We start from the raw sequence: 16,984 nt of genomic DNA, 5'->3' as shown, positions 1-16,984 counted from the left end.
CATCTGCCACTTCTCAGCCCAGCTCTGCATCCTATCTATGTCTCTTTGCAGCCGACAACAGCCCTCCTCACTATCCACAACTCCACCAATCTTCGTATCGTCTGCAAATTTACTGACCCACCCTTCAACTCCCTCATCCAAGTCATTAATGAAAATCACAAACAGCAGAGGACCCAGAACTGATCCCTGCGGTATGCCACTGGTAACTGGGATCCAGGCTGAATATTTGCCATCCACCACCACTCTCTGACTTCTATCGGTTAGCTAGTTTGTTATCCAACTGGCCAAATTTCCCACTATCCCATGCCTCCTTACTTTCTGCAGAAGCCTACCATGGGGAACCTTATCAAATGCCTTACTAAAATCCATGTACACTACATCCACTGCTTTACCTTCATCCACATGCTTGGTCACCTCCTCAAAGAATTCAATAAGACATGTACGGCAAGACCTACCCCTCACAAATCCCTGCTGACTATCCCTAATCAAGCAGTGTCTTTCCAGATGCTCAGAAATCCTATCTTTCAGTACCCTTTCCATGACTTTGCCTACCACCGAAGTAAGACTAACTGGCCTGTAATTCCCAGGGTTATCCCTATTCCCTTTTTTGAACAGGGGCACGACATTCGCCACTCTCCAATCCCCTGGTACCACCCCTGTTGACAGTGAGGACGAAAAGATCATTGCCAACGGCTCTGCAATTTCATCTCTTGCTTCCCATAGAATCCTTGGATATATCCCGTCAGGCCCGGGGGACTTGTCTATCCTCAAGTTTTTCAAAATGCCCAACACATCTTCCTTCCTAACATTTCCTCGAGCTTACCAGTCTGTTTCACACTGTTCTCTCCAACAATATCGCCCCTCTCATTTGTAAATACAGAAGAAAAGTACTCGTTCAAGACCTCTCCTATCTCTTCAAACTCAATACACAATCTCCCGCTACTGTCCTTGATTGGACCTACCCTCGCTCTAGTCATTCTCATATTTCTCACATATTGTGTATATAGTGCATGTATACTGTGTATGTATATTGTGCATGTATACTGTGTATGTATATTGTGCATGTATGCTGTGTATATATATTGGTAAAGTATATTGTGCATACAGTGCACGTGTACTCTGTATGCATATTGTGCAGGTATACTGTATGTATATTGTGCATGTATACTGTGTACATGCTGTGTATATATATATTGGTAATCATAGAATTTACAGTGCAGAAGGAGGCCATTCGGCCCATCGAGTCTGCACCGCCTCTTGGAAAGAGCACCCCACCCAAGGTCCACACCTCCACCCTATCCCCATAACCCAGTAACCCGACCCAACACTAAGGGCAATTTTGGACACTAAGGGCAATTTATCATGGCCAATCCACCTAACCTGCACATCTTTGTACTGTGGGAGGAAACCGGAGCACCCGGAGGAAACCCACGCACACACGGGGAGGATGTGCAGACTCCGCACAGACGGTGACCCAAGCCGGAATTGAACCTGGGACCCTGGAGCTGTGAGGCATTTGTGCTATCCACAATGCTACCGTGCTGCCCCATGTAATGTAGTGCATATAGTGCAAGTGCACTCTGTATGCGTATTGTGCAGGTATACTGTGTATATATATATATATTGTGTATGTATGTATGTATATTGAGTGTATATTGTGTATATAGTATATAGTGTATATTGTGCAAGCATATGGTGTATCTATATTGCGCATATGTGTCTATTGTGTCTGTATATTGTGCATGTATACTCTATGTATATTGTGCATGTCTACTGTATTGTGTGTATATTGTGTATATAGTGCATGTATATTCTGTATGTATATTGTGCATGTATATGGTGTATATATTGTGCATGTGTACTGTGTATATATATTGTGCATAAATGTATATTGTGTATGTATATTGTGCATATATGTATGTTGTACACTGTGTGTGTATATAGTGCATGTATATTCTGTACGTATATTGTGTATGTATACTGTGTATGTATATTGAGTTGCTTTGACAAGTGTTTCCAGTGGGGGATCACTGTAAGATTTTGTAACCTGTGGTATTTTTGTTCATTAAGGGCCAATTGGACTGTTGACTCTACTTGTTTGCAAGGCCATTGGAGTGACTCTGATTGTAGTTTGTGGTAAGTCTTCATGCATATCTTTCTAAGTTATTCCTAGCCTGGGAGACATCCATTTCTTTGGTTTCCTTGGTGATGTTTGTGCAGTTTAACTGTGTTCTCTCCCACTGGACCTGGCAAGGGGTCAGCTGGAGCTTTGAGGTGTTTACTGACACCGTCCTGTTGCGATTTCTCTCACTCTTGAACAGTACAAACGATCGGGGCACTGTGTTGGAGCAACAATTTATTTTACTCGCCCCCAGGCAGATCCTGAAAAATGGACAGGTTAGTTACATGGGATCCCTGCCAACGCAATACATGAGTAGCGTAAACAACCCTACAGGCATGTGGTGTAGCTTGAGGAAGACTTAACCTGAAATTATGTTTAAACTAGATACAAATGTCTGCGTCTCACCCTCAGTACACTCCTTGCTGGGAGGATGAAATCTGCTTAGGTCCTGTTTTGCGTCAGCTTTTATCTTCACACATAACGAGCCCCATGGGGAGGTCGATAATGGTTTCCCCGTGGTCCGCATGTGGGTTATGACAGTAGGAGACCATTTTTCTCCAGATGGCATTTCACCTCCCAAAAAGCCTCAATGGGAAGTGGAAAAGATCCACTCTTGATTAGTTCATCTCGGATCGAGGAGCCCCCCCCGGCAAAGTGGCACACCAGCGTCTGAGCTACACTGGAACTGAAAGCACGCACACACACAGCAGCCTTACTGCCTGTTCACTTGGCCTCTCCTCTTTGCTTTGGTTAGAACTCATTGAGCAGCCTCCCCCCACAATAGCACGACCTGTGCAAGTGTGCTCCACCCACTGTGATTGGGTTGAGAGATGCCCGGATGAGGCCCAACACTTGTCAGCCAAACAGGTTTACCAGGTGCTTGACGGGCGACATTTGGCATTCAAATCTCTGAGGAACCGTGTCCTCACCTAGAACCGCTGAAAGGTTACGGCACAGAAAGAGGCCAGTCGCCCCATCGCGTCTCCGCCGGCCAAAAAAGAGAAAGTAAGAATCAGCTGCTCATTTTAATCCCGTTTTCCAGCACCTGGTCCACGGCCCGGCTGGTTCCAGCACTTTCGATGCAGATCCAGGTACGTTTTAAAGCATTTGAATATTTTAGCTTCAACCACTAACTTGGGCCATAAATTCCGGATTCCCACCGCTCTCTTGGCGAAAACGATGTCCCCATGTCCCCTCTAATACCCCCACCAATCACCTTAAATCCATGGCCCCTGGTAATTGATCCCTCAGCAAACCTTTCCTGTCTACCCTGTCTGGGCCCCTCATGTTTCATAGAATGTACAGTGCAGAAGGAGGCCATTCGGCCCATCGTGTCCGCACCGGCTCTTGGAAAGAGCACCCTACCCAAGCCTACACCCCCACCCTATCCCCATAACCCAGTAACCTCACCCAACACTGAGGGCAATTTTGGACACTAAGGGCAATTTATCATGGCCAATTCACCTAACCTGCACATCTTTGGACTGTGGGAGGAAACCGGAGCCCCCGGAGCAAACCCACGCAGACACAGGGAGGACGTGCAGACTCCGCACAGACAGTGACCCAAGCCTGGAATCGACCCGGGGACCGTGGAGCTGTGAAGCTATTGTGCTATCCACAATGCTACCGTGCTGCCCTGTGTTGTGCACTTCAGATATGTCACCGCTTAACCGCCTCTGTTCTACGGAAAGTGACCCCTGTCTATCCAACCCCTCCTCGTAGCTGCAATTATCAAGTACTGGCAACATTCCTGTAAATCTCCTCTGCAGCCTCTGCAGAGCAATGCTGCCCTTCCTGTAATGTGCTGACCAGAACCGTACACAAGATTCCAGCTGGGACCTTACCAGCGTTTTATACAGTCCCACCACTACATCCCTGTTTTTCTATTCAATAAAGGAATGCGCCCCATGTGCTTTCTTTACCACCTCACCCACCTGTCCTGCCACCTTATCTCCAGCCGGGACCTGTGGACATTGACTCCAAGATCTCGCACTTCCTCTCAATATCTAATAATATTATAACAATCTTTATTGTCACAAGTAGGCTTGCATTAACACTGCACTGAAGTTACTGTGAAAATCCCCTAGTCACCACACTCCGGCGCCTGTTCGGGTACACTGAGGAAGAATTCAGAATGTCCAATTCACCTAACAAGCACGTCTTTCGGGACTTGTGGGAGGAAACCGGAGCACCCGGAGGAAACCCACGCAGACACGGGGAGAACGTGCTGACTCCGCGCAGACAGTGACCCAAGCCGGGAGTCGAACCAGGGACCCTGGAGCTGTGAAGGAACAGTGCTAACCACTTTGCTACCGTGCCACCCAATGTCTTCCCATTTATCGAGTATTCTCTTGCTTTATTTGCCCCCCCTCAAATGCATTACCTCACACTCTTCCGGAATGGAATCCATTTACCACTTTCCAGCCCTCGCAAACCAAACCATTGATATCATGTTGGAGCCAGCAAACTCTCTTCAGCACCAACTCCATGCCCAATGTTTGTGTCATCTGCAAATTTCCCAATCATGCCTCCCACATTTCAGGAAAATCATTAATATAAACGACAACCAGCAAGGGCCCCAACACACTGAGCCGTGTGGAACGCCACATGGAATCCGCTTTCCATTCAGAAAAACACCCATCAACCGTTACCCTTTGTTTCCTGTCACTGAGCCAATTTTGGATCCAACCTTCCACCTTCCCCTGTATCCCGAGGGATTTCACTATTTTGACCATTCTGCCATATGGGAACTTGTCAAATGGCAACATGCACTGCAGTGTTTTTCAAACTTTTTTGCCTGGGGCCCATTTTTACCAATTGGCCATTCTTTGAGACCCACGCTGTCCGACCTTCTGGACGCACACCTGCTGACATTCAAAACCCACACCAGCCGACCTTCGGGACGCACACTGTCTAACCTTCGGGACCCACACCAGCCGACCTTCGGGACCCACACCGACCGACCTTCGGGACCCACACCGACCGACCTTCGAGACCCACACTGGCCGACCTTCGGGACGCACACCGGCTGACCTTCGGGACCCACACCGACCGACCTTCGGGACCCACACTGACCGACCTTCGGGACCCACACCGACCGACCTTCGAGACCCACACTGGCCGACCTTCTGTACCCACACCGGCCGACCTTCGGGACCCACACTGACCGGCCTTCGGGACCCACACCGACCGACCTTCGAGACCCACACTGGCCGACCTTCTGTACCCACACCTGCCAACCTTCGGGACCCACACCTGCCAACCTTCGGGACCCACACCGGCTGACCTTCGGGACCCACACCGGCCGACCTTCGGGAACAACACTGGCCGACCTTCGGGACCCACACCGGCCGACCTTCGGGACCCACACCGGCCGACCTTCGGGACCCACACCGGCCGACCTTCGGGAACCACACCGACCGACCTTCGGGAACCACACGGGCCGACCTTCGGGGCCCACACCGGCCGACCTTCGGGAACCACACCGGCCGACCTTCGAGACCCACACCGGCCGACCTTCGGGACCCACACCGACCGACCTTCGGGAACCACACGGGCCGACCTTCGGGACGCACACTGTCTGACCTTCGGGACCCACACCGGCCGACCTTCGGGACCCACACCGGCCGACCTTCGGGACCCACACCGACCGACCTTCGGGACGCACACCGGCCGACCTTCGGGACCCACACCGTCTGACCTTCGGGACCCACACCGTCCGACCTTAGGGACCCACACCGGCCGACCTTCTGGACCCACACCGGCCGACCTTCGGGACCCACACCGGCCGACCTTCGGGAACAACACTGGCCGACCTTCGGGACCCACACCGGCCGACCTTCGGGACCCACACCGGCCGACCTTCGGGACGCACACCGGCCGACCTTCGGGAACCACACCGACCGACCTTCGGGAACCACACGGGCCGACCTTCGGGGCCCACACCGGCCGACCTTCGGGAACCACACCGGCCGACCTTCGAGACCCACACCGGCCGACCTTCGGGACCCACACCGACCGACCTTCGGGAACCACACGGGCCGACCTTCGGGACGCACACTGTCTGACCTTCGGGACCCACACCGGCCGACCTTCGGGACCCACACCGGCCGACCTTCGGGACCCACACCGACCGACCTTCGGGACGCACACCGGCCGACCTTCGGGACCCACACCGTCTGACCTTCGGGACCCACACCGTCCGACCTTAGGGACCCACACCGGCCGACCTTCTGGACCCACACCGGCCGACCTTCGGGACCCACACCGGCCGACCTTCTGGACCCACACCGTCCGACCTTCGCGACACACACCGTCTGACCTTCGGGAGCCACACCGGCCGACCTTCGGGACCCACACCATCCGACCTTCGGGACCCAGACCTACCGACCTTCGGGACCCACACCGTCTGACCTTCGGGACCCACACCGTCCGACCTTAGGGACCCACACCGGCCGACCTTCTGGACCCACACCGGCCGACCTTCGGGACCCACACCGGCCGACCTTCTGGACCCACACCGTCCGACCTTCGCGACACACACCGTCTGACCTTCGGGACCCACACCGGCCGACCTTCGGGAGGCACACCGGCCGACCTTCGGGACCCACACCGGCCGACCTTAGGGACCCACACCGGCTGACCTTCGAGACTCACACCGGCCGACCTTCGGGAGCCACACCGACCGACCTTCGGGACGCACACTGTTGACCTTCGGGACCCACACAGACCGACCTTCGGGACGCACACTGTCTGACCTTCGGGACCCACACCGGCTGACCTTCGAGACTCACACCGGCCGACCTTCGGGAGCCACACCGACCGACCTTCGGGACGCACACCGGCCGACCTTCGGGAACCACACCGACCGACCTTCGGGAACCACACTGGCCGACCTTCGGGAAACACACTGTCTGACCTTCGGGACCCACACCGACCGACCTTCGGGAACCACACTGGCCGACCTTCGGGAAACACACTGTCTGACCTTCGGGACCCACACCGACCGACCTTCGGGACCCACACCGACCGACCTTCGGGAACCACACGGGCCGACCTTCGGGGCCCACACCGGCCGACCTTCGGGAACCACACCGGCCGACCTTCGAGACCCACACCGGCCGACCTTCGGGACCCACACCGACCGACCTTCGGGAACCACACGGGCCGACCTTCGGGACGCACACTGTCTGACCTTCGGGACCCACACCGGCCGACCTTCGGGACCCACACCGGCCGACCTTCGGGACCCACACCGACCGACCTTCGGGACGCACACCGGCCGACCTTCGGGACCCACACCGTCTGACCTTCGGGACCCACACCGTCCGACCTTAGGGACCCACACCGGCCGACCTTCTGGACCCACACCGGCCGACCTTCGGGACCCACACCGGCCGACCTTCTGGACCCACACCGTCCGACCTTCGCGACACACACCGTCTGACCTTCGGGAGCCACACCGGCCGACCTTCGGGACCCACACCATCCGACCTTCGGGACCCAGACCTACCGACCTTTGGGACCCACACCGTCTGACCTTCGGGACCCACACCGTCCGACCTTAGGGACCCACACCGGCCGACCTTCTGGACCCACACCGGCCGACCTTCGGGACCCACACCGGCCGACCTTCTGGACCCACACCGTCCGACCTTCGCGACACACACCGTCTGACCTTCGGGACCCACACCGGCCGACCTTCGGGAGGCACACCGGCCGACCTTCGGGACCCACACCGGCCGACCTTAGGGACCCACACCGGCTGACCTTCGAGACTCACACCGGCCGACCTTCGGGAGCCACACCGACCGACCTTCGGGACGCACACTGTTGACCTTCGGGACCCACACAGACCGACCTTCGGGACGCACACTGTCTGACCTTCGGGACCCACACCGGCTGACCTTCGAGACTCACACCGGCCGACCTTCGGGAGCCACACCGACCGACCTTCGGGACGCACACCGGCCGACCTTCGGGAACCACACCGACCGACCTTCGGGAACCACACTGGCCGACCTTCGGGAAACACACTGTCTGACCTTCGGGACCCACACCGACCGACCTTCGGGAACCACACTGGCCGACCTTCGGGAAACACACTGTCTGACCTTCGGGACCCACACCGACCGACCTTCGGGACCCACACCGACCGACCTTCGGGACCCACACCGACCAACCTTCGGGACCCACACCGGCCGACCTTCGAGACCCACACCGACCGACCTTCGGGACCCACACCGGCCGACCTTCGGGAACCACACCGACCGACCTTCGGGAACCACACTGGCCGACCTTCGGGAAACACACTGTCTGACCTTCGGGACCCACACCGACCGACCTTCGGGAACCACACTGGCCGACCTTCGGGAAACACACTGTCTGACCTTCGGGACCCACACCGACCGACCTTCGGGACCCACACCGACCGACCTTCGGGACCCACACCGACCGACCTTAGGGACCCACACCGGCCGACCTTCTGGACCCACACCGGCCGACCTTCGGGACCCACACCGGCCGACCTTCGGGAACAACACTGGCCGACCTTCGGGACCCACACCGGCCGACCTTCGGGACCCACACCGGCCGACCTTCGGGACCCACACCGGCCGACCTTCGGGAACCACACCGACCGACCTTCGGGAACCACACGGGCCGACCTTCGGGGCCCACACCGGCCGACCTTCGGGAACCACACCGGCCGACCTTCGAGACCCACACCGGCCGACCTTCGGGACCCACACCGACCGACCTTCGGGAACCACACGGGCCGACCTTCGGGACGCACACTGTCTGACCTTCGGGACCCACACCGGCCGACCTTCGGGACCCACACCGGCCGACCTTCGGGACCCACACCGACCGACCTTCGGGACGCACACCGGCCGACCTTCGGGACCCACACCGTCTGACCTTCGGGACCCACACCGTCCGACCTTAGGGACCCACACCGGCCGACCTTCTGGACCCACACCGGCCGACCTTCGGGACCCACACCGGCCGACCTTCTGGACCCACACCGTCCGACCTTCGCGACACACACCGTCTGACCTTCGGGAGCCACACCGGCCGACCTTCGGGACCCACACCATCCGACCTTCGGGACCCAGACCTACCGACCTTCGGGACCCACACCGTCTGACCTTCGGGACCCACACCGTCCGACCTTAGGGACCCACACCGGCCGACCTTCTGGACCCACACCGGCCGACCTTCGGGACCCACACCGGCCGACCTTCTGGACCCACACCGTCCGACCTTCGCGACACACACCGTCTGACCTTCGGGACCCACACCGGCCGACCTTCGGGAGGCACACCGGCCGACCTTCGGGACCCACACCGGCCGACCTTAGGGACCCACACCGGCTGACCTTCGAGACTCACACCGGCCGACCTTCGGGAGCCACACCGACCGACCTTCGGGACGCACACTGTTGACCTTCGGGACCCACACAGACCGACCTTCGGGACGCACACTGTCTGACCTTCGGGACCCACACCGGCTGACCTTCGAGACTCACACCGGCCGACCTTCGGGAGCCACACCGACCGACCTTCGGGACGCACACCGGCCGACCTTCGGGAACCACACCGACCGACCTTCGGGAACCACACTGGCCGACCTTCGGGAAACACACTGTCTGACCTTCGGGACCCACACCGACCGACCTTCGGGAACCACACTGGCGGACCTTCGGGAAACACACTGTCTGACCTTCGGGACCCACACCGACCGACCTTCGGGACCCACACCGACCGACCTTCGGGAACCACACGGGCCGACCTTCGGGGCCCACACCGGCCGACCTTCGGGAACCACACCGGCCGACCTTCGAGACCCACACCGGCCGACCTTCGGGACCCACACCGACCGACCTTCGGGAACCACACGGGCCGACCTTCGGGACGCACACTGTCTGACCTTCGGGACCCACACCGGCCGACCTTCGGGACCCACACCGGCCGACCTTCGGGACCCACACCGACCGACCTTCGGGACGCACACCGGCCGACCTTCGGGACCCACACCGTCTGACCTTCGGGACCCACACCGTCCGACCTTAGGGACCCACACCGGCCGACCTTCTGGACCCACACCGGCCGACCTTCGGGACCCACACCGGCCGACCTTCTGGACCCACACCGTCCGACCTTCGCGACACACACCGTCTGACCTTCGGGAGCCACACCGGCCGACCTTCGGGACCCACACCATCCGACCTTCGGGACCCAGACCTACCGACCTTCGGGACCCACACCGTCTGACCTTCGGGACCCACACCGTCCGACCTTAGGGACCCACACCGGCCGACCTTCTGGACCCACACCGGCCGACCTTCGGGACCCACACCGGCCGACCTTCTGGACCCACACCGTCCGACCTTCGCGACACACACCGTCTGACCTTCGGGACCCACACCGGCCGACCTTCGGGAGGCACACCGGCCGACCTTCGGGACCCACACCGGCCGACCTTAGGGACCCACACCGGCTGACCTTCGAGACTCACACCGGCCGACCTTCGGGAGCCACACCGACCGACCTTCGGGACGCACACTGTTGACCTTCGGGACCCACACAGACCGACCTTCGGGACGCACACTGTCTGACCTTCGGGACCCACACCGGCTGACCTTCGAGACTCACACCGGCCGACCTTCGGGAGCCACACCGACCGACCTTCGGGACGCACACCGGCCGACCTTCGGGAACCACACCGACCGACCTTCGGGAACCACACTGGCCGACCTTCGGGAAACACACTGTCTGACCTTCGGGACCCACACCGACCGACCTTCGGGAACCACACTGGCCGACCTTCGGGAAACACACTGTCTGACCTTCGGGACCCACACCGACCGACCTTCGGGACCCACACCGACCGACCTTCGGGACCCACACCGACCAACCTTCGGGACCCACACCGGCCGACCTTCGAGACCCACACCGACCGACCTTCGGGACCCACACCGGCCGACCTTCGGGAACCACACCGACCGACCTTCGGGAACCACACTGGCCGACCTTCGGGAAACACACTGTCTGACCTTCGGGACCCACACCGACCGACCTTCGGGAACCACACTGGCCGACCTTCGGGAAACACACTGTCTGACCTTCGGGACCCACACCGACCGACCTTCGGGACCCACACCGACCGACCTTCGGGACCCACACCGACCGACCTTCGGGACCCACACCGGCCGACCTTCGAGACCCACACCGACCGACCTTCGGGACCCACACCGGCCGACCTTCGGGACCCACACCGACCGACCTTCGGGACCCACACCGGCCGACCTTCGAGACCCACACCGACCGACCTTCGGGACCCACACCGGCCGACCTTCGGGACCCACACCGGCCGACCTTCGAGACCCACACCGACCGACCTTCGGGACCCACACCGGCCGACCTTCGGGACGCACACCGGCCGACCTTCGGGACCCACACCGGCCGACCTTCGGGACCCACACCGGCTGACCTTCGGGACCAACACCGGCCGACCTTCGAGACTCACACCGGCCGACCTTCGGGAGCCACACCGACCGACCTTCGGGACGCACACAGTTGACCTTCGGGACCCACACAGGCCGACCTTCGGGACGCACACTGTCTGACCTTCGGGACCCACACCGGCCGACCTTCGGGACGCACACTGTCTGACCTTCGGGACCCACACCGGCTGATCTTCGGGAACCACACTGGCCGACCTTCGGGACCCACACCGTCTGACCTTCGGGACCCACACTGTCTGACCTTCGGGACACACACCAAGAGACCTTCGGGACCCACACCGACCGACCTTCGGGAACCACACCGACCGACCTTCGGGAACCACACTGGCCGACCTTCGGGAACCACACTGGCCGACCTTCGGGAAACACACTGTCTGACCTTCGGGACCCACACCGGCTGACCTTCGCGACCCACACCGACCGACCTTCGAGACCCACACCGACCGACCTTCGGGACCCACAACGGCCGACCTTCGGGACGCACACCGGCTGACCTTCGGGACCCACACCGACCTTCCTTCGGGACCCACACCGACCGACCTTCGAGACCCACACTGTCTGACCTTCGGGATCCACACCGGTCGAAATTCGTGATCCACACCTGCCGTCCTTCTGTACCCACACCTGCCGACCTTCGGGACCCACACCGGCTGACCTTCGGGACCCACACCGGCTGACCTTCGGGACCCACACCGACCGACCTTCGGGACGCACACCGGCCGACCTTAGGGACCCACACCGGCCGACCTTCGAGACTCACACCGGCCGACCTTCGGGAACCACACTGGCCGACCTTCGGGACACACACCGGCGGACCTTCGGGACGCACACTGTCTGACCTTCGGGACCCACACCGGCTGACCTTTGGGACCTACACTGTCTGACCTTCGGGACCCACACCGGCCGACCTTCGGGACACACACCGGCGGACCTTCGGGACGCACACTGTCTGACCTTCGGGACCCACACCGGTCGACCTTCGGGACGCACACTGCCTGGCCTTCGGGACCCACACCACCTGACCTTCGGGAACCACATTGGCCGACCTTCGGGAAACACACTGTCTGACCTTCGGGACCCACACCGGCCGACCTTCGGGACGCACACCGGCTGACCTTCGGGACCCACACCGACCTTCCTTCGGGACCCACACCGACCGACCTTCGATGACCCACACTGGCCGACCTTCGAGACCCACACCGACCGAACTTCGGTACCCACACCGACCGACCTTCGGGACGCACACCGGCTGACCTTCGGGACCCACACCGACCTTCCTTCGGGACCCACACCGACCGACCTTCGATGACCCACACTGGCCGACCTTCGAGACCCACACTGTCTGACCTTCGGGATCCACACCGGTCGAAATTCGTGATCCACACCTGCCGTCCTTCTGTACCCACACCTGCCAACCTTCGGGACCCACACCTGCCAACCTTCGGGACCCACACCGGCCGACCTTCGGGACCCACACCGGCTGACCTTCGGGACCCACACCGGCTGACCTTCGGGACCCACACCGGCTGACCTTCGGGACCCACACCGACCGACCTTCGGGAACCACACCGGCCGATCTTCGGGACCCACACCGGCCGACCTTCGAGACCCACACCGACCGACCTTCGGGACCCACACCGACCGACCTTCGGGAACCACACCGACCGACCTTCGGGACCCACACCGGGCGACCTTCGGGAGGCACGCCGGCCGACCTTCGGGACCCACACCGGCCGACCTTAGGGACCCACGCCGGCCGACCTTCGAGACTCACACCGGCCGACCTTCGGGACGCACACTGTCGACCTTCGGGACCCACACAGGCCGACCTTCGGGACGCACACTGTCTGACCTTCGGGACCCACACCGGCTGATCTTCGGGAACCACACTGGCCGACCTTCGGGACCCACACCGACCGACCTTCAGGAACCACACAGGCCGACCTTCGGGAACCACACTGGCCGACCTTCGGGACCCACACAGACCGACCTTCAGGAACCACACTGGCCGACCTTCGGGACCCACACCGGCCGACCTTCGGGAACCACACTGTCTGACCTTCGGGGGACACACCGACCGACCTTCGGGAACCACACTGGCCGACCTTCGGGACCCACACCGACCGACCTTCGGGAACCACACTGACCGACCTTCGGGACCCACACCGGCCGACCTTCGGGAACCACACTGTCTGACCTTCGGGACACACACCGACCGACCTTCGGGAACCACACTGGCCGACGTTCGGGACCCACACCGGCCGACCTTAGGGACCCACACCGGCCGACCTTCGAGACTCACACCGGCCGATCTTCGGGAGCCACAACGACCGACCTTCGGGACCCACACTGTCGACCTTCGGGACCCACACAGGCCGATCTTCGGGAGCCACACCGACCGACCTTCGGGACCCACACCGACCGACCTTCGGGAACCACACTGGCCCACCTTCGGCACCCACACCGGCCGACCTTCGGGAACCACACTGGCCCACCTTCGGCACCCACACCGGCCGACCTTCGGGAACCACACTGGCCGACATTCGGGACCCACACCAGCCGACCTACGGGAACCACACTGTCCGACCTTAGGGACCCACACCGGCCGACTTTCGGGACGCACACTGTCTGACCTTCGAGACCCACACCGGCTGACCTTCGGGACCCACATTGTCTGACCTTCGGGACCCACACCGGCCGACCTTCGGGACGCACACTGTCTGACCTTCGGGACCCACACCGGCCGACCTTCGGGACGCACACTGTCTGACCTTCGGGACCCACACCGGCTGACCTTTGGGACCCACACCGCCTGACCTTCGGGACCCACACCAGCCGACCTTCGGTACCCACACCGGCCGACCTTCGGGAACCACACCGGCTGACCTTCGGGAACCACACCGACCGACCTTCGGGAAACACACTGTCTGACCTTCGGGACCCACACCGACCGACCTTCAGGACGCACACTGTCTGACCTTCGGGACCCACACCAGCCGACCTTCGGTACCCACACCGGCCGACCTTCGGGAACCACACTGGCCGACCTTCGGGACCCACACTGTCTGACCTTCGGGACCCACACCGGCTGACCTTCGGGACCCACACCGACCGACCTTCGAGACCCACACCGACCGACCTTCGGGACCCACACCGGCCGACCTTCGGGACGCACACCGGCTGACCTTCGGGACCCACACCGACCTTCCTTCGGGACCCACACCGACCGACCTTCGAGACCCACACTGTCTGACCTTCGGGATCCACACCGGTCGAAATTCGTGATCCACACCTGCCGTCCTTCTGTACCCACACCTGCCGACCTTCGGGACCCACACCGGCTGACCTTCGGGACCCACACCGGCTGACCTTCGGGACCCACACCGGCTGACCTTCGGGACCCACACCGACCGACCTTCGGGACGCACACCGGCCGACCTTAGGGACCCACACCGGCCGACCTTAGGGACCCACACCGGCCGACCTTAGGGACCCACACCGGCCGACCTTCGGGACGCACACTGGCCGACCTTCGGGACGCACACCGGTCGACCTTCGGGACGCACACTGCCTGACCTTCGGGACCCACACCACCTGACCTTCGGGACCCACACCGGCCGACCTTCGGTACCCACACTGGCCGACTTTCGGGACGCACACCGACCGACCTTCGGGAGCCACACCGACCGACCTTCGGGAAACACACTGTCTGACCTTCGGGACCCACACCGACCGAACTTCGGTACCCACACCGACCGACCTTCGGCACCCACACCGACCGACCTTCGGCACCCACACCGACCGACCTTCGAGACCCACACCGACCGACCTTCGGGACCCACACTGGCCGACCTTCGGGACGCACACCGGCTGACCTTCGGGACCCACAACGACCTTCCTTCGGGACCCACACCGACCGACCTTCGATGACCCACACTGGCCGACCTTCGAGACCCACACTGTCTGACCTTCGGGATCCACACCGTTCAAAATTCGTGATCCACACCTGCCGTCCTTCTGTACCCACACCTGCCAACCTTCGGGACCCACACCTGCCAACCTTCGGGACCCACACCGGCCGACCATCGGGACCCACACCGGCTGACCTTCGGGACCCACACCGGCTGACCTTCGGGACCCACACCGGCTGACCTTCGGGACCCACACCGACCGACCTTCGGGAACCACACCGGCCGATCTTCGGGACCCACACCGGCCGACCTTCGAGACCCACACCGACCGACCTTCGGGACCCACACCGACCGACCTTCGGGAACCACACCGACCGACCTTCGGGACCCACACCGGGCGACCTTCGGGACCCACACCGGCCGACCTTAGGGACCCACGCCGGCCGACCTTCGAGACTCACACCGGCCGACCTTCGGGACCCACACTGTCGACCTTCGGGACCCACACAGGCCGACTTTCGGGACGCACACTGTCTGACCTTCGGGACCCACACCGGCTGATCTTCGGGAACCACACTGGCCGACCTTCGGGACCCACACCGGCCGACCTTCGGGAACCACACTGTCTGACCTTCGGGACACACACCGACCGACCTTCGGGAACCACACTGGCCGACCTTCGGGACCCACACCGGCCGACCTTAGGGACCCACACCGTCCGACCTTCGAGACTAACACCGGCCGACCTTCGGGAGCCACAACGACCGACCTTCGGGACCCACACTGTCGACCTTCGGGACCCACACAGGCCGATCTTCGGGAGCCACACCGACCGACCTTCGGGACCCACACCGGCTGATCTTCGGGAACCACACTGGCCGACCTTCGGGACCCACATCGACCGACCTTCGGGAACCACACTGGCCGACCTTCGGCACCCACACCGGCCGACCTTCGGGAACCACACTGGCCGACATTCGGGACCCACACCAGCCGACCTACGGGAACCACACTGTCCGACCTTAGGGACCCACACCGGCCGACTTTCGGGACGCACACTGTCTGACCTTCGAGACCCACACCGGCTGACCTTCGGGACCCACATTGTCTGACCTTCGGGACCCACACCGGCCGACCTTCGGGACGCACACTGTCTGACCTTCGGGACCCACACCGGCTGACCTTTGGGACCCACACCGCCTGACCTTCGGGACCCACACCAGCCGACCTTCGGTACCCACACCAGCCGACCTTCGGGAACCACACCGGCCGACCTTCGGGAACCACACCGACCGACCTTCGGGAAACACACCGACCGACATTCGGGAAACACACTGTCTGACCTTCGGGACCCACACCGACCGACCTTCGGGACGCACACTGTCTGACCTTCGGGACCCACACCAGCCGACCTTCGGTACCCAC

General features: G+C 61.1%; 1 protein-coding gene across 1 annotated transcript in view; it reads left to right on the top strand.

Moving 5' to 3' along the window:
- Positions 1 to 16,984, top strand: part of LOC140404380 (sorbitol dehydrogenase-like) — a 272,127-nt gene that overhangs the window by 44,285 nt on the left and 210,858 nt on the right. The window contains exon 6 of the mRNA XM_072492821.1: positions 2,071 to 2,136. Coding sequence (XP_072348922.1) covers positions 2,071 to 2,136 — 66 coding nt within the window. The remainder of the gene's footprint in view (positions 1 to 2,070; positions 2,137 to 16,984) is intronic.

Source organism: Scyliorhinus torazame, chromosome 30, assembly GCF_047496885.1.
Source record: "Scyliorhinus torazame isolate Kashiwa2021f chromosome 30, sScyTor2.1, whole genome shotgun sequence".
In the NCBI taxonomy this organism is placed as follows: Eukaryota; Metazoa; Chordata; class Chondrichthyes; order Carcharhiniformes; family Scyliorhinidae; genus Scyliorhinus; species Scyliorhinus torazame.
This window is presented reverse-complemented; position numbering and strand designations above follow the sequence as displayed.